The 25383-nt window shown below is 39.0% G+C and overlaps 1 protein-coding gene across 1 annotated transcript in view; it reads left to right on the top strand.

Annotated features, from left to right (window-relative positions):
- Positions 1-25383, top strand: part of DNAH8 (dynein axonemal heavy chain 8) — a 324054-nt gene that overhangs the window by 200886 nt on the left and 97785 nt on the right. The window contains exons 63-74 of the mRNA XM_049652745.1: positions 706-870; positions 2190-2416; positions 4550-4668; positions 6480-6583; positions 8105-8281; positions 10237-10404; positions 10924-11139; positions 14831-14968; positions 16434-16561; positions 17371-17542; positions 19733-19888; positions 24245-24400. Coding sequence (XP_049508702.1) covers positions 706-870; positions 2190-2416; positions 4550-4668; positions 6480-6583; positions 8105-8281; positions 10237-10404; positions 10924-11139; positions 14831-14968; positions 16434-16561; positions 17371-17542; positions 19733-19888; positions 24245-24400 — 1926 coding nt within the window. The remainder of the gene's footprint in view (positions 1-705; positions 871-2189; positions 2417-4549; positions 4669-6479; positions 6584-8104; positions 8282-10236; positions 10405-10923; positions 11140-14830; positions 14969-16433; positions 16562-17370; positions 17543-19732; positions 19889-24244; positions 24401-25383) is intronic.

The raw sequence follows: 25383 nt of genomic DNA, 5'->3' as shown, positions 1-25383 counted from the left end.
AAAGAAAATGCTGCATGATTTTACTTATATGTGATATATAAAAAACAAAACAAAACCCAGACTCATAGATAACAGAGAACAGATTGGTGGTTGACAGAGGGAGGGGGACTTGCTGGGGTGGGGGTGGGGAAGACAGGTAAAGGGGATCAAGAAGTACAAACTTCCAGTTATAAAATAAAGAAGTCATGGGGATGTAATATATAGTGTCGGGAATATAGTCAATAACACTGTGTACCTTTGTATGGTGACAGATGGTAACCAGACTTATTGTAGTGATTATTACCCAAAGTATATAAATGTTGAATAACCTGAAACTAATATAATATTGTGTATCAATTATACCTTGATAAAAAAGTACACAAACAGTAAAATGAAAAAAAATTACTTCAGACCCAGAATTGTGTCAGAGAATCGGAGAGTACAGAGTGTCACTGGACATTTTAAAGAGACGATTGGAATGGTAGATACATTTTTGGTGGAAGCTATTTGAGCCAAGGGAAACAACATTTTCTCCTGATTGAACTGCTCAATAAAAAGTAGTATTCTTGGTCATCTCTGGCAAATGGAGGATTTTGACTGTGGAGATGCAGAAAGAAAATATGAAAAAAGATGACACATTGGGGGGAAAAAAGGACCAGATTCTGGCAGTGAATTGGTGTGGGGAACCTGTAAAAAACAGAACACTTTCTTGTCTGTTTCTCAAAGATCTCCAATCTGTTTGCGCGAGACGAGATGGATGAAATCACCCAAGGTCTGATATCGGTAATGAAAAAGGAGCTGCCTCGCCACCCTCCTACCTTTGATAATCTGTATGAATACTTCATTTCAAGATCAAGGAAGAACTTGCATGTTGTTCTCTGCTTTTCTCCAGTGAGTTGTTACTTAATTTGTATTTATGTGGGAGGAGTTACTTACTGAAATGTACTTAATATTCACCTTCGGTGATGAAATGATTCGCCTGGAAACTAACATTTGTTACATTGAATTGAAATTAACACTTCATTACCACCAATCTCCACCAGAGGCAATCTCCTACCAAAGTGTAATAATTTAAAATAATTCATTTTTATAAGAAATTATTTCATAGCCTACAGCTTTCATTAATTGCCTAGAGATATAGATTATTCAAATTGTTAAGGGATTTGGTGATGTAATCTTGTCCAGTTCTTCCTCCAATACAGACATACCATCTAGAATGTCCCTGATGTAGGTTTGACTGTCTCTAGCTCTCTGTACTGTCCAGTATAGTAGCCATTAGACATGTATGGCCATTTACATTTTGATTAGTTAAAATGAAGTAAAATAAAAATTCAGTTCCTCAGTCCCACTAGCTCCATTTCAAATGCTCAGTAGCTACATGTGGCATGTGGCCACCATACTGGAAAGCGCATATGTAGAACATCTCCAGAGTCACAGAAAGTCCTGTTGGGCAGCTCTGCTCTATGGGTCTCACTAACTCACAAGCCAACCTACTTAATTTTAGATAGTCTAATTGCCAGAGAGGTCTTCTTTAGAATGAACTGGATTTTGTCTTTCTGTTTTTTTCACCCTGTGATTCTGTTTCTGGCCTGTAAAATGAACCTCATCCCCCGCTTCAGCTCCTGGGATATTTAGAGAAAGTCTTTGCAGACTCGCTAAGTTGTTTCTTTTGTAGACCAAACACCTCCCACCCCTTCCACTATTCTCACTTGTCCTAGTGTCCAGGACTTTCACTGTCCTGGTCATCTCTCTCTGCAAGAGTTCAGTTTGTCACTTTCCTCTTGAAGGTAGCTCTTAGGATCAAAACCAATAATGCAGATGTAGTCTTAGGACAGGGAAGAGTGTAGAAATATTACCTCCCTTCATCTGGACACTTAATTTATTAATGCAGCCCAAGATTTAAAAAAAAAAAAGTTTATTTTTGAGAGAGAGAGAAAGAGAGTGTAAGTGAGGGAATCCAAGCAGAATCCAAGCAGTTTCCAGGCTCCGAGCTGTCAGCACAGAGCCTGATATGGGGCTCGAACCCACAAACTGTGAGATCATGACCTGAGCTGAAGTCGGACGCTTAACCGACTGAGCCACCAAGGCACCCTGCCCCCAGGATTTTTTTTAAATATTACACTGTTGACCCAGAATGCCTAAGCCTCTCTCTAGACAATTTATTATAATTCCTTTGTGTGTCTAATGCTTTCCGTCTTTGCTGCCAATAGGTTGGTGAGAAGTTCCGTGCCCGTTCTTTGAAATTTCCTGGCTTGATATCAGGTTGCACCATGGACTGGTTTAGTCGCTGGCCAAAGGAGGCTTTGATTGCTGTGGCCTCCTATTTCCTCTCAGGCTATGGTATTGTCTGCTCCAGTGACACTAAAAGACAAGTTGTAGAAACAATGGGACTCTTCCATGACATGGTTTCAGAGAGCTGTGAAAGTTATTTCCAAAGGTGAGTGACTTTTCCTGAGCGTGTTAGCTGCAAAACCAGAGTTCACTCCAAAGAGAAATTCAGTGCAGCAGCCACTAACAGGCTCTTTATATTGATTGAGTGCAGAGTCCCAGATGCAGTTAGATTTTGTTCTTGCTTTGATTTTCTAGTGATTATGCATTGAAATAATGATAAATAAATGAGACTTAAAAATTAACTAGTGTCCGTACTTAAGTATCACTTTCTCTCCAGGCCTCAAAGTAACAGATGCTTAATGAATCACTCTATTTCATTTGCTTAATTTTTTTTTGAAAATGACTTAACCGATTCATTATAAACTATTTAAAATTAGTTTATTATTTACATGCATTATTTATTCTGATTAAAGAAGTACACTGTTTTAAAGTTTCACTATTGCCTTATGTTAGGGGATATTTAGGTTTTGTGTTTGCATCTCTTAGCCTTTTTTCTTAAGTTTATTTATTTATTTTGAGAGCGAGAGAGCAAGAGTGAGAGCTGGGGGGGGGGGGGGGGGGGGGGGGGGGCAGAGAGAAAGGGAGAGAGAGAATCCCGAGCAGGCTCCATAGGCTGCAGAACCCAACACGGGGCTCGGTCCCACAAACCATGAGATCATGACCTGAGCCAAAATCAAGAGTCAGAGGTTCAACCATCTGAGCCACCCAGGCACCCTTGCATCTCTTAATCTTATCAATGTGTTCACACCAAATAATTTTAATTGACTGTTTGCTAAAAATAGCAATGGTGTTCACATGTGAAAGCTGTCTTCAACAGTTCAAAAATACAACTTTTTCGCCCTCCCAAAGCATGATAGTCACTGTGTACATTTGACAGATGTGAGTAAAGGTGGGCCAACGTGATCTTCAGGCTTCTGGGGGTGTTAAACCTGCCCCTATGTAGGGGCATATGTAGGTGTTAAACCTGCCCCTAAACCTATGTAGGAAGAATTTTCCTACATAGAGAGTCTACCTAACAGTTTCATGGATTTTCCAGGGGATCCCTATCTCACAAAAGTATGTTTATCTTGGACCCTTTTCTTTACTTAAAACTAGACCCAGGATTCCCACCCCCTTAACAAGTTCTATATAATCTCCCAGATCCTCTTGGTGAATCCATGGGTATTAATTCATACGGTTAGGAAGATTTTCCTTCCATTTAACTTGAACTCTGTCGGTTACTGTCATCTGTGGAGAGAAAGTTTACCTTTGTACAGCTCCAAAAAAAGACTGTGTCTTTATTTTTGCAAAATTTTGTGTATTGTCCAAAATTTTCATATCCTCTCTGACTGTAGAAGTTTTTTCTGAATGTGATATTTATAAAATGCTTAAATGCTAGTCACTTATATGTCCAGTCCTTAAAATTTTTTTTAGTGTTAAAAATCTTTGGAACTCCAAAAATGAAAAAATTAATATAAAAGGTAAAATGATTTTATAGTATGTGAGGAGCTCTTCTTTGACTCAAGCTTCTCCTCTATAAAATTATTCCTTTTATTTATGTCTACTGTTAAATAGAATTACTATAGTAAAGCCATAGTGAGTTGAATATTTGAGTTAAATAGAATTACTATAGTAAAGCCATAGTGAGTTGAATATTTGAGTCAAGTGTGGCTGCCTTGATTTCAAGGATGATCTGGTCAATCTGGGGGAGACACTGGTTTTCACATTTGTAGGCCCACCCAGCTAGTTTTTAACAGTGAAGAAGTGTTTAGCAAATATCAGTTGAATGAAAACAGATCATAGCACAAATTCCTTTCATATATATATATTATATATGTATAATATATATATATTCCTTTCATATATATATATATATTATATATACATAATATATATAAAATTCACAAAATGCTGGTAGGTGTGGGGCAGTGATTCTTTTCTCAGTTTTCCAGATGAAGAAACAGAAGCCCAGAGTGGGGTAAGGGTCAAGTCAAAGACCCCCTAAAGGGTCAAAACATCAGATATTTAGTGTCCTTTCCACCTCACCTCTAGGGAACCCATTCACAATTCCTCCCCTCCTACTAGTGAATCACCCTTCAGAATTACGCTGATTCCACAGTGGGAAGCGCATCTGTAGGATGCTTTATAGGAATACATCAGAATGACAGAGACGAACATCATCGTCATGTTCTACTTTCAGATACCGCCGAAGAGCTCACGTGACTCCCAAGTCTTATCTCTCCTTTATAAATGGTTATAAAAACATTTATGCTGAAAAGGTGAAATTTATCAATGAACAAGCTGAACGTATGAATATTGGTAAGCAGAATGGAATCTTTTAAGGACTTTTTCATAGGAATCTATATATATAGATGCCTGTTAGGGTCATTTACCTTTAAGAAGCTCCAGGCAGAAGAAAATCCAAACAGACGGGGCCAATTTTTTCTTTCAAACCATTTTCTCCTGGCCCTTTCAACTGGATCCACACTGTCGGGCTGGGCGTCCTCATAGTCACTGAGCCCCTGCCTGCAGGTAGAGAAACTACCAGTTCTTGGAAAGCCAGTTCTTGGAAACTGACCACAACTTCAGTTTTTGGTTTCGTTACACTTTGCCTTGACTTGCCTAAACTTTGCCATGTCAATGCTTCTCAGATTTCTAACAAAGGAAAAGGAAAAACAAATCAAAACAAAAAGAGAGAGTTTCCCTGAGCAATGGATGTCTGTGTCCAGGACATGTAATATAAGCGGGAAAATTATAAATTGGAGCAAGTTATATGTCCAGAAAACATTTGGTCCAAACAGGCCAAAAAGAAGTGGTTTTTTTCCCCCCCACTTCTCCTGCAAAAAATGTGGTGCCCTAGCATAACTAAACTCCAAGGTCTATGCAGTTATAGTGATGGAAAGAAACACTGTGCAAGAAACTGTCCTCTGTTTTTCTCATGGTTCATCTTCTTGTGGCTCTCCATAGGATGCTCTACAATCAGTGGTCAGCTGGAGCTACCTGGACTGGCTCTGGAGAGATAGTTAAATTCTTAGGAACTTTATGATCTAGTCATTAAACACAGCCTTTATTCAAAACATGTAAACTCACAATTAAATAAGTTATATTTTAAGAAGGCAAGTGTGCTCAAAATTTATCACATCTTAATTATTTTCACTCTGTTTTACTGCTATTCATGTTCTTGAGGTTAATTATTTTTATTCTATCAGTATGGTAGACATAAAATGGAGTGCTACTAACAGTCTCTTGGTGGCTTAAAATCAGCCATGGTGGGAATATTTACACCATGGGAATTGGAAAACATGCAAATGAGTGTTCCCCCCTCTCCCCAAGAGACCCAGATACTAAACACTTACCAACACACCACCGTCTAGAACTCAGTTGCAATGTGAGAAATCCACTTAACCAGCTCTTTTGCTCTGTGGTACTGAGAGCCTTGGAGCCAGCTGCACAAGGTTTAGCCGCTTGTTTCATTTTCATAGCAAAGAAAACCACAAAATGATGACTATATTAGCTGTCTCATTTGCCATTCCAGCTGCAATGTGCTTCAAAGGCAAAAAAAAAAAAAAAAAGATATTTACATCATTAAAAATGATGTTTGCAAAGCCAAGGACAGCACTAAATTGTCAAATAAGTTAGTTACCTGACTAAAGTAATCTTAGTATGGCATTGTGACTTTCTCTTCAATTTAGCTGGATGGTGTTCTTCACCCCCTGCTGAAAGTCTCAGAGATTTGGTCAGTATTGTTGCTCCTAATATATGAATATTAAAAAAAATTTTTTTTAATGTTTATTCATTTTTGAAAGACAGAGACAGAGCACAAGCAGGGGTGGGACGGAGAGAGAGGGGGACACAGAATCCGAAGTAGGCTCCAGGCTCTGAGCTGTCAGCACAGAGCCTGACGTGGGGCTTGAACTCACGAACCGTGAGATCATGACCTGAGCTGAAGTCAGATGCTTAACCAACTGAGCCACCAGGCACCCCTATATGAGTATTTTTTAAAGCATTTGTCCATAAATAATTATCTTGTGTTATAATCCTGGTACAGTGCCTTGTAAATAGTAAATATTGAACAAATATTTGGGATGTCCATATTCTAAGGAAAAGTGTATGTGTGTGTATTTGCAAAGGTCTTGATAAGCTTATGGAGGCAAGTGAATCTGTTGCTAAGCTCTCTCAGGATCTTGCGGTAAAGGAGAAGGAGCTGGCAGTGGCTTCCGTAAAAGCAGATGAAGTGAGTGGCATTTACTTTATAACTAGTGATGAAGAATATTATTCCATATTTTAAAAAGCATCATTTAAAAATGTTGTTAAAAATGGTTAATATATAAACCCATAGACTGTTTCTTTTCTTTAAAAAAAATTTTTTTTAATGTTTATGTATTTCTGAGAGACAGCCCACAAGTAGGGGAGGGGCAGAGAGAGACGGAGACACAGAATCCGAAGCAGGCTCCAGGCTCCGAGCTGTCAGCCCAGAGCCTGATGCTGAGGCTTGAACCCATGAACCGTAAGATCAAGGCCTGAGCCGAAGTTGGATGCTTAACCAACTGAGCCACCCAGGTGCCCCAACCTGTAGGCTATTTCTCGTGATATAATGTTCACAAAGACCATTACATATTTTTGTTTAACTTCCACCAAGGCACACCTAAATTATTATATCCTCCACCTGACTATTCTTTCTTCTCTGGCTCTGTCTCTCTTTATATAATTTTTATAAAAATTTTTATAAATTTTTTATAAATGCATAGAAATTTGTTTATATAATTTTTATATAAAATTTTTGCTTGACTATAACTTATATTTAAGTTAAGTCTTCTCTTTAAGGTCCTCTCATGCTCTAAGTTTCTAGGATGACCCAGGTCTCATCTAAAGTTTGTGTCAAGGAGGGAAAAACTAATAGGAAATGTTGGTGGAGTTAAAAAAAAAAAAAAGATACTCCTCTCAAGTTGATGGTTGCTGCTCCTTCATCTGTGACCCTACCAGCCTGTGACTGCTTTCAGCTTCCACTCACTGAGTTGGTTAAGAGTGGATACTTAAATCTTAACCCTTAGCCAGTTACTGAAGTAAGAGAGATAGCATAGGACAGGGTTTTAGCATAGTCCTGTCATATTGTAGGTGCTCAACAAACATGAGCTATTTTATGTTTTTTCATGGGCATTAATATGGTTTCTGACCTTATTCCATTATCTATATTTGAATTGTGTTAATTTTCTAGAAATTACATACAGTGGAAATACCATTTTCCTGAAAGCTTAAAATGTTTATGTATACAGTCTATAGATATAAAAATATACATATATAAAAATATACATCGAGAGAGAGAAGGAGAGAGAGAGAGAGAGCAGGGGAGAGGGGCAGAGGGAGAGAGAGAATCTTAAGCAGACTCCATACCCAGTGCAGAGCTGACACAGGGTATGGACCTGTGTCCATAAAGTAACTGTGTGTCCCACGACCCTGAGATCATGACCTAAGCCAAAATCAAGAGTCACGCGCTCAACCAACTGAGCCACCCCAGCGCCCCTTATTTATATATTTGTAAGCCTTAGGAGAAGACTGCAAGGAACCATTTAAAGGAGTTACTGTAATACACTTTAAAGCATAAATTAAAGAATATATATAAAATATACATAGGGAATCAATTTGCTTTTATTTGTGTTGTATATTGTATCAAATAAATGTTCTTCCACTACTCGAATCTGTAAATTTTGCTCAGGAGATAACCTATTTGCCCTCATGTGTTCCCTCGATTTAACAGGTGTTAGCAGAAGTCACAGTAAGTGCTCAGGCTTCAGCCAAAGTCAAAAATGAAGTGCAGGAGGTGAAAGACAAAGCCCAAAAAATTGTGGATGAAATTGATAGTGAAAAAGTAAAAGCTGAGACCAAGCTGGAGGCAGCTAGACCGGCCCTGGAAGAAGCAGAGGCGGCCTTGAACGTGAGTGTGTGCTGTGACCTGCTCTCAGCACAAGTCCCAGCCAGAACCAGGTTTAATTCTGTGAAATTCACTGCAGGACTTCTAGAATCTGAAAACTGAATTGAATTCTAGTGTGCTTTATAATCTCTGAGTCTGAAGACAAATGTTTCTGCTGGTTCAATTTTCTAAGTTCTAATTTTTTTAAGTCTTCAGCCCCTATAACTTACTATTTTCGTTCCATAAATCAGCCTTCCATGAGATCTGAGAAATAATGGTGATTAATGGCCTAAGCAATAGCATAAGGGATTCAGATTATATAGAGAGCCTTCTCAGTTCCTCCAAAGCATCCCCTCCAGATTATATTACTTGCCCTTTAAAAATCTTCTTGTGGGAGCACCTGGGTGGCTCAGTCGGTTAAGCATCTGACTTCAGCTAGGTCATGATCTCGCAGTTCATGAGTGCAAGCCCCATGTCAGGCTCTGTGCTGACAGCTCAGAGTCTGGAGCCTGCTTTGGATTCTGTGTCTCCCTCTCTCACCCCCGAACCTGCCCCCCTCTGCTCGTGCTCTCTCTCTTTCTCAAAAATAAATAAACATTAAAAAAATTAAAAAAAATCTTCTTGTGGGTTCCAGTGGCTGTTGGGATAAGGTTCCCAGCTAGCCATCCATATCTGTGAGGCAACATGCAGTTGTCTTTTGCGACCACCACTTCTTAATACATGATCTGGCGTAAATTTATTTTACTTTTTTGTGTCTCCATGGCGATTATAATTCCTCAGTGATCCTTGAAGGGTAAATTTAAACATTAAAGGTAATGAATACAGTTTGCTGGGCACATAGAAAGTACTGAGTAAATATCAGTGCTGCTGTTAGCTCTGATAATCTGGCTCCTGTCTATCCCTTGAACTCTTCTGTCATTCTTTCTCTATACACGGTATGGTCCAGCCATGCAGAAACATCCGTAGGCTTCTGGAAGAATCATGGTCTGTTTAAATGTCTCTCTCTCTGCCAGAAATGCTTTTCCTAACTTACATTGCCTAATAAGAGTCATTCTGCAGGACGAGGCTCATCCCTTCTAGAAAGTGTTCGACTCTTCTGGCTCTCCTTTGTTTTTCCTGTCACCTCTCTGCTTCTATCACGATGATAATCCTAGTTTAGGGTGATTATACTTTCTTTCTTTTCCTCCAAAGATTATGAGGACAAGGTTATTTTTCTTTCTTTCTTTCTTTTTAAATGGGAGAATGCCTGTATTTGTTGAATGAATAGATTTATGATAATCATTTAATAAAATTGTGGCAAAGATCAGGACACATTCTCGACCCCCCACTCCCTTTAAGAATCCTACAGTAACCTGCAAGACAGAGAAATCACTGAACAAATGATTCTTAGGCGATTTTATTGGTCATGTTATGTTCCAATCCTTCTTGCCTTGAATATCAGGTAATATTTTAAATCCAGCTCACAGATAGAAACTTTGAAAAGTATTTTTATAAGCCATATGTTATAATAACTTCTCTTTTCTCCTTTGAATTTCTTCCCCTTGGATAGATAGGGCAGCCCTTAAGACAAAGACTGAAGGTTAGGTTTCTGATATTCAGAGCCTTCCTTCTCTTTTTTAATATCCACACATAGAGTATGTGCTTTGAAGATGCAAGTTATCTAAATGTTACCCATCAATGAGGCGTGTTGCTCACAGGTCTGGGGTGGTGGGTAATGAATGGTAGAGATATTCTACAGCAATTATTTGAGGGCAACAAGAGAAAAAAGAATAAAAACAAATGGAAATCCCAAGATAACAATGAAAGAGCCATTATGCAAAAATTTTGGGATATAAACCCTTAAAGGGATAAGGTCAGGGGATGGGGAGAACATACATTTTAAAGTTTTCTACTTTTGTTATTTAAAAGCATTAGATTCCTGTGTGATTATTAATACTGTTCAACAAAAAAATACGTTGATTTCCTAATCCCAAATACAGACTATCAAACCAAATGATATTGCCACAGTCAGGAAACTTGCAAAGCCCCCGCATCTTATTATGAGAATCATGGACTGTGTTCTGCTACTATTTCAAAAGAAAATTGACCCTGTCACTATGGATCCAGAAAAACCTTGCTGCAAACCATCCTGGGGAGAGTCATTAAAAGTAAGTAAAAATCTTTGCAAGACCAATGAGATTCATCAGGTGTCCCCAGTCCAGGACATTCAATATAGACCAGACAAGCTGGCAGGCAGTAATTGATAATTGTGTAATGAAGAGTTTATCTTAAACTGCACCCCCTAAAGTATAAGTGGGGAAAGATTTTAAAGCCAAATGCCTTCTTTTCGTAAAAAGTGTCCAGAACCCGAGGCTAGCACTGGCACGGTCTTGATGTCAACCCAACTGAGTCTCTGAAAGGGAGCTTCTGTGGTTGGTGACATTCAGATGCACCCACTGGACGGGAAGCTCACATATCTTTTCTTCCTTACTCTTTTACCGTGGTAATGGGAAGACAATTTGCAGTTTACAGATTTAGGTTGACTGCTGTCAATCTTGATTTGTATGTTTAAGAGGGTGTCGGTTGTTACTTCTTTGGAAGAAACTTCAATTTCGGAATATATACTAACTCAGGAAGAAAGCATTGATTTTCTCCCAGAACGTACAGGTTGTGCTACTATTTTTCAGTTAATGAGTGCAACAGGGTTCCTGTGGAGCCTTCAGCAGTTTCCCAAGGATACTATAAATGAAGAGACTGTTGAGTTGCTGCAGCCGTATTTTAACATAGATGATTATTCTTTGGAAAATGCCAAAAAAGTCTGTGGGAATGTGGCTGGCCTGCTGTCCTGGACTCTTGCTATGGCCACATTTTATGGTGTCAACAGAGAGGTGTTGCCTCTGAAGGTAAGAGTTTCCCTCCGCCTCCTAGAAAATCAGTGTTCAGTAAAAATCAGTCATCAGTATTACTGCTATGAGAAGACAAAGCAAAGCAGCATTTTGACTAATAAAGATCTATGTCTCCATTTTGCTAAATGTTTCCTCTTTTCTTCATGTCTTCTTGTGGTTTCTCATTTTCTTTACATCTGTTATGTGTTTCTGGGCATCACAGACAAGAAATCAAAGCCAGCTTGTTAACTTAAAGCAGGAAATGAATTCAGTGCAAGTAATAATTAAGCTGTCATAAAAGAAAACTTGCCATTTCTTTAAAGTTTAAAGAGATTAGGTTTGGAGATAGAATTTGATTACTAGTTTCCAAACAAAGTTTATAGAAATTAAGGTCAACACCCAAAAATATTTGAAATTTAAAAAGAGGGGGAGGGTGGGGGGAACCCTTGTTTCTAAGAAACAAATGAACAAACAAAGTTTTGAAAGATTGCTCACAAAAGAAGTGAAATCAGGATGTTGCAGACTTGCCACAACCCTAAATATTAGAATGTAATGGGGAGATATATGCAGAGTATTGAGGAAATTGCTGTGGTCCAAGAATTCAATAACTGGTCAAGCTGCCCTTCATGTATAAGGGAACAAGAAGACATTCTTAGGGATGCAGTTTAAGTACTGAGTGGTAAATACACACACACACACACACACACACGCACTCCATGTATACAAGGGCAACCTGTTCTTCAGGTCAGAGGGAACAGAATGACATTCTCAAGAGTGCGAAGGATTCATAAAATACACCACCCAGATACATATTAACCTCCCGCCCCACCCCCACCACAAAGCTAAAAGAGGTGAAAGTGGTTGCTCTGTGGAATGGAAAATGATGAGCAGGTGGGCAGGGTGTTGTAGGTTTTCATAGTAAGCCTTATAAAAATGGCTGCCTTTTTTTTTTTAGTTTATTTATTTATTTTGAGAGAGATGGAGACAGTGAGATCAGGGGAGGGGCAGATAGAGAAGGAGAGAGAGAGAGAGAGAGAGAGAGAGAGAGAGAGAGAGAGAGAATCCCAAGCAGGCTCTGCACTGCCAGCTCAGAGCCACATGCAGGGCTCGAACTCATGAAACTGTGAGATCATGACCTGAGCTGAAATCAAGAGTTGGACGCTTAACTGACTGAGCCACCCAGGTGGCCCTGAAGATGGCTGTCTTTTAAAACTGTGTGCATAGGTAACTTTGAGAAAAATAGAAAAGAAGTTGAAAATAACTAGTTGGCTCAGGTCATGATCTCATGGTTTGTGAGTTCAATCCCTGCATCGGGCTCACTGATGTCAGCTCGGAGCCTACTTTGGATCCTCTATCCCCTTCTCTCTCTGCTCCTCCCCTGCTTGCACTTTCTCTTCCTCAAAAATAAATAAACATTTTTTTTTAAAAATAAAGTTTTAATAAAGGGAAATGATGAGAAAATGTAACAATCTACTCCAACAAAAAGATACCAAGGGATGTAGAATTTAAGAAAAAAATGCACTTATAAGAACAGAGTTAATTTTTACTAAAAATTGTGATCTACAGTGAGACTTAATTATAATTACGCTTTTTGTAATAAATAAAATGTTATCAAATTACAAAAAGCAAAATGCATTCATATTTTAAGTGGATATTAACACAGGTAGTATTGCAATTTGAGATTGTGCAGAAGGCTGGTTTTATGAGTGTGTGATCTGTGCACACAGGACTCTGTGTTTAGAAGGGTCCGTGCTTGGCTTAATGGTCACTGTCACCCTCTTGAAGTTCTTAATAATTATTTAACAAGAGGCCCCACATTTTAATTTTGTACTGGGCCCTGCAAATTACGTAGCCAGTCTTTTGCAGCCATAAACTAGTAATTATATAGAGATTTTACACTTTATCATTTTTAAGGTTGAATAGCTACATTGAACTTTCTTGAATATGAACAAAGAATATGAAATTATTTCTAGTGACCAAGAAACATTTACAAAAATTGATCATACTCAATGCTAAAAGAAGACTTTGATTCAGTTCCCAAAAGCAGAAATTGTCAAGACCTCATTCTCTGATTATAAACAATAAGATTACACAGTTTTCATTAAAAAAAAAAAATCTAGCCACTTCTTTTTAGAAAATGATGACAAAAAGCTAGTTACCAAAGCTTTTGTTATGTGGCCCAATGGCACTTTCTTAGCTCTTAAATTAATTAAAGAAACTAAACACTACAGAACATACTTGCTTATAAATATACATACACACAAAACTTAAGGAAAGTGGAATAGAACCAAAAAAAAAAAAAAACCATTAAAAGTTAGAGAAAAGTAGGGGCGCCTGGGTGGCTCAGTTGGTTAAGCGTCTGACTTTAGCTCAGGTCATGATCTCATGGCTCATGAGTTTGAGCCCCGTGTTGGGATCTATGCTGACAGCTCAGAGCCTGGAGCCTGCTTTGGATTCTGTGTCTCCCTCTCTCTTTGCCCCTCCCCAGCTCACACTCTGTCTCTCTCTCTCCTTCAAAAATAAATAAACATTAAAAAATAGAGAACAGTAGCAGAATTAAATAATTGGTGCTTTGCAGAAACAAAATATAAGGTACATGTTGTTGGAAAATATAATCCAGAAGAAAATACATATACTCACAGATCCATAGATTTAAATAATTTTAAACAGTTATATGTAAATACATGAGAAACATTCAATTTAATAATATTAATAGTAATTAAATTAATATTTCCTGTGAAAAAGGGCTAAATTTAGATAAACATTGGGAAAGAAAATGAGAATGTTATCAAAAAGCTTCTACCTCAGAAGGCTTTAGGGCTATATTATTTTATTGATTCTTTTAAAGTTCTAAGAAACATATAATTCTCACTCGGTGCTGTAGGAGGTAGAAAAAGATGAAACTCTACCATTACAGTAATTTCATTTCAAAATGTCTTTACGAAAGGAACAACCCAAAATGCTCACATGCCCAATAGCATTATTTATAATAATTTAAAATGGTGGGAGGGATGTCAAAAATAGGGCAAAGGTTAAATAAATTATGATACATCAAAATAGTGTGATATTATGCAGCCATATTGCTAATGTCTATGAAAAAGTGTTTAAGGACATGTTTAAGGAGAAATGATTACACCATATTAAGTGACAAAGAAAAAAACTAGAAAATGCCAGTTATCACCTTTTTAACACAATACTCACAGACTATCTCTGGGTAAAATCATGGGTAATTTCTATTCTCCTTTCTATACATTGATGCATTTTTCATGTTTTCTGTATCAAACATGAATAATTAAAAGAAAAAATAGAACTTTAGTGAAATATCTCCAACACTCCAGCTGAACACACAGAAACAGATGACCTCAACATACCATCTTGGGCAAAAATTGTGTAATTCATGTTATTATTTACCAATTAAAACCATAAACAGAGGTGCCTGGGTGGCTCAGTTGGTTAGGCGTCGACTTTGGCTCAGGTCATGATCTCGGACCATGAGTTCGAGCCCCGCATCAGGCTCTCTGCTGTCAGCACAGAGCCCGCTTTCAGTTCCTGTGCTCCTCTCTGTCTCTGTCCCTCCCCCGCTCATGTGCACTTTCTTTCTCTCTCAAAAATAAATTAAATTAAAAAAATCGTAAAGAAACAAAACAAAAACACAAATATTGGGCAGACCTAATACAAGTCCATACAATTACCTCTTCTTCCTTGTAAGGCTAACCTGGCCAAGCAGGAGGGCCGCCTAGCAGTCGCCAATGCTGAGCTGGGGAAGGCACAGGAACTGCTGGATGAGAAACAAGCCGAGCTGGATAAAGTACAAGCAAAATTTGATGCAGCAATGAATGAGAAAATGGTGAGATTAAGTATACAAAATTATGGCAACAAAGTATCAAAATTTTACACAAGGATGTGTTGTATTTGGAAATGAGACACACGTTTATGACCAAAAAAAAAGTATTTACCTGACTGCCCTTCACTGGCTATGGCTACCTGTTTTCGATTTTTGACACTTTAAAGTTTTTTGTGTGTTTTTAATCATCATTTTCGGTAAGAGTAAGCTGCGATGTCATACCCTAAGGGGACTGATTTGGAGGTTAGAAAATTGGGTTTGAGATTCGGTGCAGAAACTTATTCACTAGGCAGCTGGAGGCAACTGATGGAGCTTTATCTGTCAGATGGGGACCCTAACATGACCTCATGGGACAGGGGCCCCAGGAAAAAGAAAGCCCTGATCTGCACTGTTTGCTGATTTCTGTGGCATAGATACTCCCACCACTGCCAGTTTTAACCTACTGATGCGCTGACAGTGAACACATGTTTGGAAACAGGTGCACAGCAGCGCACTCTCATATACTGTACTGTTACATGTTTAGCACTGTTACATACTGAGCCCTACGATATACCACCATGCAGGTGCAGTGCTGACTTGACCTGAAGCACATAGATAAGGCAAAGATGTAGCAAATAATAAGGAGGTGATGGGTTTTTATTACTTGTTACCTTTGCTTTTAATATAGCTTAATTGTAAGCTTATATATTTTTCTTTTTTAAAATTTAATTTCAAGTTAGTTAACATACAGTGTGGTTTTGGTTTCAGTAGAACCCAGTGATTCATCTGTTACATATGACACCCAGTGCTCATCCCAACAAGTGCCTTCCTTAATGTGCATCATCCATTTAACCCATTCCCCCCCCCCCCCCCCCCCCCTCCAGCAACCCTCAGTTTTGTTCTCTGTATTTAAGAGTCTTTTTCGGTTTGTCTCTCTCTCTGTTTTTATCTTATTTTTTCCTTCCCTTCCCCTATGTTCATCTGTTTCTCAAATGCCACATATAAATGAAATCATATGATGTGTTCAACACCATCCAAGTTTTCTGGAAATGTCATAATTGGCTTTTCTGAGTTGATAAAAGCTGGCTGCAGCACATCACTGTTGTGTAGAGTTTTTCTGAGGAAAAGTAAAAACACTTTGTAAACTTCCAAGAACTCAGAATTATCAAATCCAAGACTTAAAATGGTGTATTGTATTGGTCTGATGATTGTGTTTTGAAATCACTGAATAGAAATACTGTATTAATTTATGTGATTCGGAGTCTCTCTTACAAAATCGCTTTCCTTGAAATTTCGCAAGATAAAATAACTATATGATGAAGTAATTACCAGAATTTAACATGTAAAGCTTCACTCACATTGCTTTTTCAGATTATATTTATTTTGCAAATTAGGAAATTCCCTCATATGTGTTTATGTGTGAATACAGTGAATGTTTGATTAAGCACTTAAGGAAGTTCTTTGAGACACTCTCCCTTTATGAATCCAGGATTTGCTAAATGATGCAGATATGTGCCGGAAAAAGATGCAGGCAGCTTCCACTCTCATCGATGGGCTGAGTGGAGAAAAGGTCCGATGGACCCAGCAAAGCAAAGAGTTCAAAGCCCAGATTAACAGGTATAAACTTTGGCCTTTGCTATAATTGCTTTCCTTCTTAATCATCACTCCAAACACCACCTCTTTGTGACATTAGAGAAAATAAAATATATCTCCCCAGTGAAATGCTTCACTCCCTCATCTCCCTACCAACCACTTCTGAATCTCACAGCTTAAGTCACGCACTCTCAGTAAAACAAAGAGGGATGAAACGTTTGTGAAACACGTTTAATCTCAATTTTGGTTCAGCAGTGTGGGGTTTTAGTACAAGAGTTCTTCTGATACTGTTTGGCTGTTCCAGAACCATCTACATATGTTGTCCAGTTCTATACTCTTAATCTCAGTGATTTTGAACGTGTGGATCAGTGGTTTGCTCTAAATACAAGGCAGACTTGTGCTCGTGTCTGCTGGTGTCCTCAGAAAAGTGGAAGAGAGGGGAATGAGAGAGGAGTAGAGAATGGCAAGAAGTGGGAGGAACAGAGGGGGAACAAGACAGGGAGAAGAAAATAATTTTATTAAGACTGAATCTGAAGAGGACCAAGGCATGGGAAAAGGATGCTTTTTTTTTCCTCGGCATCAGGGCTCTGGACCTGCAGGCTTCAAGGAAGCAGTTTCTTGTTCCTTGGTCTACACCAAATGTGGCCCCTCCTACCCGCATTTGGGTTTGGGGGCTCCCTCTTGCATGGTCTCTCCATGTCTGGTTTCGAAGTGTTAAGCAGGAAGCAGAGAAGGATTTTGCCTAGTAACATGGACTGGTACGTGACCTTTCATACTCCTTAATGGGAGAGCTCGCATGTGTCAGGCACTCACTTTGTCTCGTTTCCTAACAGACTTGTAGGTGACATTCTTCTGTGCACTGGATTCCTTTCCTACCTTGGTCCTTTCAATCAGATATTTAGGAACTATTTGCTTAAAGATCAGTGGGAGATAGAGCTGAGAGCTCGGAAGATTCCTTTCACCGAAAACCTGAATCTTATTTCAATGTTGGTGGATCCGCCAACCGTAAGTGTCACTTTCCTTAGAATACTATTTGATTTTCAGTCTTATTTAGTAAGAAATCAAGGTACACCTAAGTTTTTCCCTTTTTTTTTTTAATTTAATTGAAAAGATTGTTTTGAAAATGCTTAAGAATTACTGAAAAAAACAACCACCTTTTTTTTGGTATAAAAGTTCCTTTCTGTTTAAGAAATCTTGCTTTTAAAATATTTTCAATTGCACTCCTGTGAACTAAAAGATCATTCGTGGGGGCGCCTGGCTGTCTCAGTCAGTGGAACGTGCACCTCTTGAGCTCAGGGTCTTGAGTTCGAACCCCACATTGGGGGTAGATTGCATAAAAAAATAAAATCTTCCAAAAAAAAAAAAGATCCTTCATGAATTATAGGCTTGGTAATATTGAGTTCTTCTTTTTTTTTTTAACGTTTTATTTATTTTTGAGACAGAGAGAGACAGAGCATGAACGGGGGAGGGGGCAGAGAGGGAGGGAGACACAGAATCGGAAGCAGGCTCCAGGCTCTGAGCCATCAGCCCAGAGCCCGATGCGGGGCTCGAACTCATGGGCCGCCGCGAGATCGTGACCTGAGCCGAAGTCGGCCGCTTAACCGACTGAGCCACCCAGGCGCCCCTTGAGTTCTTCTTATAACTTTCCATTATTTACACCACTCCTCTTAAGTCACACTCTCTTTCAAACATTTTAGGTGATTATAGGCATTAGCTAGGCCGTAAGTACTGGTATTAACCTTCTTTCGATGATTAACCATCTTTTCGTAGTGTCCAACAGCATAGCACAACAGCCCTTTGTGGTATCACTGAGTGATGGCACGTCCCGCTGCGCTAGCCTTCCTTGCTGGGAATTTGATGCCACTGTCAATTTTAAGTATATCTTGCAGAGCTCCTATGGCATTAAATGCTTTCCAGCCAATTTGTATTCATGAGCTGCTTTCTGATCTGTAAATATGTTCCCCAGTGGCTGTTTCCTGAGGGAAGTCATGCTATTAGTTTCATGTTATCTGCATTTAAAAGTTAAAAAAATTAATCTTTTCCAATTCAAACAACGTTCAACTGGTTGTTACAGGGACTAGATAATGTACTAAAGATGCAACGGACACTGATGAGGCAAAGCAGGCCAGGATAGTAATTATGACCTTTGGGGGCTGTTAGGATAATTTAATGAAGGTGGAAGCCGGTTGCTTCTTTGGATCCCAGGTGATCTTACTGACGGCATGGAGGCAGGCTGGCAATTTCCTTGTAATTTGGAAAGGAAATATATTTTTTTTAAGTTTGTTTGTTAATTAATTAATTAATTAATTAATTTAAAAGTGATCTCTGCCCCCAACGTGGGGCTCAAACTCATGACCCCAAGATCAAGAGTCACACACTCTTCTGACTGAGCCAGCCAAGCACCCCAGGAAGTATATATATACATGTATATATATATTTTAAATGTTTATGCATTTATTTATTTGAGAGAGAGCAAGTGGGGAAGGGCAGAGAAGGAGAGAGAATCCCAAGCAGGCTCCGCACTGTCAGCTCAGAGCCTGACACAGGGCTCAATCTCATGAATGGCGAGATCATGACCTGAGCTGAAATCAAGAGTCCCATGCTTAATCAAATGAGCCACCCAAGTGCCCCGGAAATATATATATTTAAATCATTGATGAGCACCTGCGAATATAATACCTTATCTGTCATAAATTCTCTGCCTCCAGCTATACAAATCCTGCCCCCCATGTAAACAGAGCCAAAGGGCAGGAAGGGGAGTTTTCTGAGGTTTAACCCCTGGTGCTTATCTTTCCTGACATGTCAATATTTCATCATCTCCACCAACTCCACCATCCACCTAGTCTTACTGTATTTTGAGCCCCTATGTTCTCTGCATGTTGAACAACAATGCTTCAAAAATTCATAGATTTTGTAATATTTCCTCATAAGTTTGAAGATATATAACATAAAGGACTAAACCCTGGTCTTGGGTTATTAGAGAAGGATTTGTTAGGTTATAAATTTATTTTTTTAGGTGAATGTTATTTGGTTCATATTTACAAGTTTGAGTTTTTTTCTAGGTACCCATTGCATAGTCTCAATGGAAAAAAAATACTCTAATATTAAATTATTTTAATATTGTGGCACTCTTAATTAATAATGAAAGCATTCTTGTTCTCCTCTGACTGGCCATATCCATTTCTTGTTATTTAGATTGGGGAGTGGGGGCTGCAGGGATTACCAGGAGATGACCTCTCCATTCAGAATGGCATCATTGTGACAAAGGCCACCAGATACCCACTCCTCATTGACCCACAAACTCAAGGCAAAACTTGGATTAAATCAAAGGAAAGAGAAAATGACTTGCAGGTATGTGCTTCTTGGTATATGGGAAAACAATCTTAAAATCATGAAATTTCCCCCAAATTTCAGCTGAATCTGCCAGTCATAAAGTTGTCATGTCTGTGACAATTGCTTGTTAATTTACACCCTTGAGTTTTATAACAGTGGTTTAGAGCAAGAGCTTGGATTATTTTTCCTTTTGGTTTCTCTCATGATGTTCTCTTCTCTCTGTCCCTTTCCTGCTTCTATTGCCTTCGTCTGTGTTGGATATAGCTTTTATTCGGGGCTTTGGGCTTGGGCTTACAGGAAAGCAGTAAAAATAGAACTCCTGGCTCCTCAGTGTAAGGCTATTTGCACCAACCTAGCTCAGGCACTTGGTTCTCCACACCATCCTAGAGTCCAGTTTTGGACTTGGGGTCTAATAAGGTGTTAATTATAAGGTAGAGGTAAACAAGGGCAGGATTCCAGCATCTCAGATTTACTGTCAATATTTTGATTTAACTACCAATATAGACTATTCACTGTTTCCCAGACAGTGTTCCCAGGGTTCTGAGTCTCCTGGCTCCATAGTTTTGCTTAAACTATTCTACTAACCAGGGTGTCTTTCTTCACCCTGTTTCCCACTTCACTTATATCCCAGATAAATATCTTGAATGTTCTTCAAAGCCCACACCTCCAACACGGCCTTCATCAAGACTTCCCTGTGTCCCCAGTTTAATATAGCCTGTCCTAAATGCTCACAATGTCTTGTTTGGATTTCCGACATGAACTTAGAGTCTGTCTTCAATTCCTGTTCGTTGCCCATTTGTTTTTTATCTTTACTGTATCCTAAACTTCTTGCCGGCAAGGTTTATGGTTTTATGCCATCTTTATATTTTCTGTACTGCTCTTTCAATAGGGTGGGGAACCTGATATTTAGTGAACTTAAGTGGATTAATCAAAGTATAACGTCATTACAAGGAAAAAAACACAGAAAAATCATGTGATCATCTTGATAAATGCAGAAAAAGCACATGGTAAAATTCAACACCCATTTGTGATAAAACTTCCAAGAAACTAAGAATAAGAGGAATCTTCCCTTAATCACATAAAGAGCATCTACCAAAAGCCTACAACAAACATCATTTAATGGTAAAATATTGAAAGATTTCCTTCTGAGATGAGGGCTTCATTGACACCTGGATGCTGCCTGGTGCTCAGGAACACCTCTAAGATACTCCCATCTTACAGATACTTCAGAACACAATGCATCAGTCTGTTTACTTACAACCCCCAGAGAAATCCCAGACAGGGTCAGAGAGTATAAACGGAAGAGGAGTGTTAAGGGAAATGAAGCCAGTGGGAATGTAGCTTCAGAGGAGCTGTCTTCACAGAAGGAATGCATGGGTGGAGTAAACAGGAGCATTCCTACCCCTGAACTTTATTTCCTGGATCCATGCAGCTAGAACGTGTCCCCTGTTCCATTCCTCTTGCCTCTTCTGACTGTCCACCCTACTCATCCTGTTCTTAATGTTCCTGATCATAGCTTTGTCTGTCCATTTTGGCATTAAGCTCCTTGATAGCCTTCGATAATGTCCTTTCTGCTGTTACCCAGTCCCAGGAATCTTCTCGAGGAAGTAATAGAAATATGCCACAGATACTTAATGTATTTTTAAAGACATTGACTTCTGGAATGTAAGATTGAACTATATTCTCCTTACTCAGGAGACATTATTTTTAAAATATGTGGATAAACACATGCGCGAACACACATAAATGAAGACAGAATAAAACAAAAATAGTATTTCTTTTATTTGGGAAGGAAAACAGAATGAAAAATGAAACACTTTATAAATGAAAAACAAAACATGTATTGTATGCCTAGGACTACATTCTACCTTGGCAGCTTTGCCAAGATCACCTTCAACACCATCCCCAGAACCTTCAGCTCTGACTTCCAGAAAGAGATGGTATTCATCAAGTTTCCCTATAAAGAATTCACTGACCACCTTGTAAAGACCCAATACCAGAGTATCTTTGCAGGTGATCCAGGCTCTGTTGGTAGCTACCACTTAGGGTTACTGCACAAGAAAATAAAGTTAATTAAATAAGAAATTATGACTCCAAGCCATTATTTCAAATTTATAAAAGACATTGAAGTTGGCTAAAAGTTATCTTAAATAAATTGATAATTTGAAAATTATTATTTCTTTTTTTCAAAAAAAATTTAATGTTTATTTATTTTGAGGGAGAGAGAGACAGAGTGCGAGCAGGGGAGGGGCAGAGAGAGAGGGAGATATAGAATCTGAAGAAGGGTCCAGGCTCCAACTGTCAGCACAGAGCCCGATGTGGGGCTTAAACTCACAAAATGCGAGATCATGACCTGAGCCAAAGTTGGACGCTTAACTGACTGAGCCACCCGTGCGCCCCAATTTCTTGGTGTATTAGGGTTCTCCAGAGAAACCGAATTCATGGGATATCTATATGTAAATGCAGATATATAGAAAAAGATTTATTATGAGATATTGGCTCATGGGATTAGGGAGGCCGAGACGTTCCACAGTCTGTTGTCTACAACCTAGAGGTCCAAGAAAGCTGGTCATGTAGTTCTAGTCCAAACTCTGAAGGTCTGGGATCCAGGAGAGTAAGTAATAGGAGTCCCAATCCAAGTCCGAAGGCCCAAGAGCTGGTCGCTGATGTCCAAAGGCAGGAGAAGATGAATGTCTTAGCTCAAGCAGAGAGAAAATTTGCTCTTCCTCCACCTTTGGGCTCTATTCAGGCCCTCAATGGAGTGGATGATGCCCACCCAAGTAGGTGAAGATGATTTTCTTTACTCGGTCTGCCTATTCCAAGACCAATCTCTTCTGGAAACACTCTCACAGACACAGCCTGAAATAATGTTTGTCAGGTACCTGGACAGCCCCTACCTCATTCAGATTGACACATGATATGAACCATCACACTTAGGAAGGAAATCACAAAAACAGAGTTTACTCCTTAGGAAATAGAGCAGGACAATTATATTTCGTCTCATTGGGACCTCGTTTCATCTTGTTTAAAAAGCTGGTTAAAGCTCTTTGTTTAGATTCATTTACCTTGTCAACTCATAATGAGGTCTTTCACAGCTCATCATTTGTGTAAATAAAGCTATCCATCCAGGGAAACAAATTCCTTCATGTGCAGGATTTTTTTTCTTTTAGTCATTTCCTTTCCAAAACAGGACAAAGGTAGGCTTATTTAATTTTTCAATTCCACATCTCTTTTTCATAGCTAGTGAGAGATAATATTTAAAACAATTTTTTTTAATGTTTATTGATTTTTGAGAGAGAGAGAGAGAGAGAGAGAGAGAGCATGAGCAGGGGAGGGGCAGAGAGAGAGGGAGACACAGAATCTGAAGCAGGCTCCAGGCTCTGAGCTGTCAGCACAGAGCCCAGTACGGGGCTCAAACTCATGAACTGTGAGATCATGACCTGAGCCAAAGTTGGACACTTAACCGACTGAGCCACCCAGGCACCCCGAGAGATAATATTTTTTAATTCCACTCTCTTCATGACCTGCTGTCCCAGCAGATCTTCCTTGTATCTTAGGATCAGCACTCACAGTAGCGTAGAGGCGATAGCTGAAACCAGTGGGTAGAGAATAAGGAGATGGAGATTTAAGGACTGAACCTTGTGGAATCCTCACTTTTAGGCAGGGGGAGGGATCAAAGAAGTTAAGAGTTCAAAGCCGCTTAGCTAATGCGAAGATCAACCAGCCCAGTGTGTCTATTTTAACTAATCAACAAACACTGAATTAGAAATGGGGCCCCACCAGGCATTCAGAATTCTAATTTTTTACAAATGTAATGTAAAAAGTGAACACACAGTCTTTTAAGTTGATCTTATGGAAAGTATCTATCATATTCTTCCATTGAGCCACTGTCAGAGACAGAATACATGGATGGACCCTTGGTTTGACTCAGTATATAATTTCTGACGCTCTTATGCTTATTTTTTAGTTACTTGATCATCTTGTGAGTGGTCCTGAGGAGATAAATGAATAGCACAAATGTGCAAGTTACTTTGCTTTCTCTTAGTTACATTGTAACTAACTATGTAAGCATGACAGGTTTAATCCTTGATTACTTCTCTTCCATCTGTAGGAGCAGAGCTGTGACATTCCCTTTAAGGAATGCCACCTGACTCCTGTTTTGATCAGAGAGATTCAGTTGCACATCCAGGGCTTCCAGAAAGTCATGGCCTACCAAGTTTTGAAAATTAAATGTTCTTACTTTTATTTTTCCTAAGTAAGGCTTCCTATATAGCCCTTAAAATTCTTAGTCACTTGTCCAGCAAATCTCTTTGTTTCCATTAGGAATAAGCACATTCTTTGTAGCATTTATGTAGTAATGAACTCTATTTCTAGGTAACATCTCTGAACCATAAATATTTCCGCACACACTTGGAAGACAGCCTTTCCTTGGGCCGACCGCTTCTCATTGAGGATATTCGTGAGGAGCTGGATCCAGCCTTGGATAATGTATTAGAAAAGAATTTCATTAAATCAGGCACCACATTCAAGGTGAGCTTCAGGGAAAGAAAAAAAAAAAAAAAGAAGAAGAAGAAAAGAACAATGGTGACATCTACTTATCTTTTTGAGTATAGCAGCGAAGGCACTTTCCTTGAGGTGGTAGTATTGGATACACTGGAAAAAATTATTTCCAAAATCATATTTAGTGTTTCCTTTATTTTTTAACAATATATGAAAAAACACAGGGAAGGGGTGCCTGGGTGGCTCAGTCGGTTAAGCGTCCGACTTCAGCCCAGGTCACAATCTCACGGTCTGTGAGTCCGTGAGTTCGAGCCCCGCGTCGGGCTCTGGGCTGATGGCTCAGAGCCTGGAGCCTGCTTCCGATTCTGTGTCTCCCTCTCTCTCTGCCCCTCCCCCGTTCATGCTCTGTCTCTCTCTGTCTCAAAAATAAATAAACGTTAAAAAAAAAAAAAAGAAAGAAAAAACACAGGGAGGGCAATATCTTGGTTAGAGAAGCCATTTAGCTGACACTAAATAACATATTAAGGACAGACATTTTCTGGTTATAATAATATATTAGTGTTACAGACACACACACTATATATATATATGTTTGTATGTTAGCAGCTCTGAGAAAATTGGATTTATAAGCCATATTCTCATCTATACAATAAAACCTCCGTGTTCTCACTGGAGAAAATGGCATTTTAATACAGTCTATGAACATTTCTTTGTTCATTTCTCTCTTTATTAACTTTCAATTTAAACTCACAGACTTTGCTAGAAGCTATGGATTGCTGTTTCCCATCGTTGGTGACATGAATCATTTTCAGAAGTGTTTCTTTTTTAATTGTGGCATTCTCTACCTTTAGACTTCTTTGGTTTTATTTCTTTTTTTTTTTTAAACATTTAATTTTTTTTAACGTTTTATTTATTTTTGAGACAGGGAGAGACAGAGCATGAACGGGGGGGGGGGGGTGCGGGGAGCGGTCAGAGAGAGACACACACAGGATATGAAACAGGCTCCAGGCTCT

The sequence above is a fragment of the Panthera uncia genome (assembly GCF_023721935.1).
Source record: "Panthera uncia isolate 11264 chromosome B2 unlocalized genomic scaffold, Puncia_PCG_1.0 HiC_scaffold_24, whole genome shotgun sequence".
Taxonomy (NCBI): domain Eukaryota; kingdom Metazoa; phylum Chordata; class Mammalia; order Carnivora; family Felidae; genus Panthera; species Panthera uncia.
This window is presented reverse-complemented; position numbering and strand designations above follow the sequence as displayed.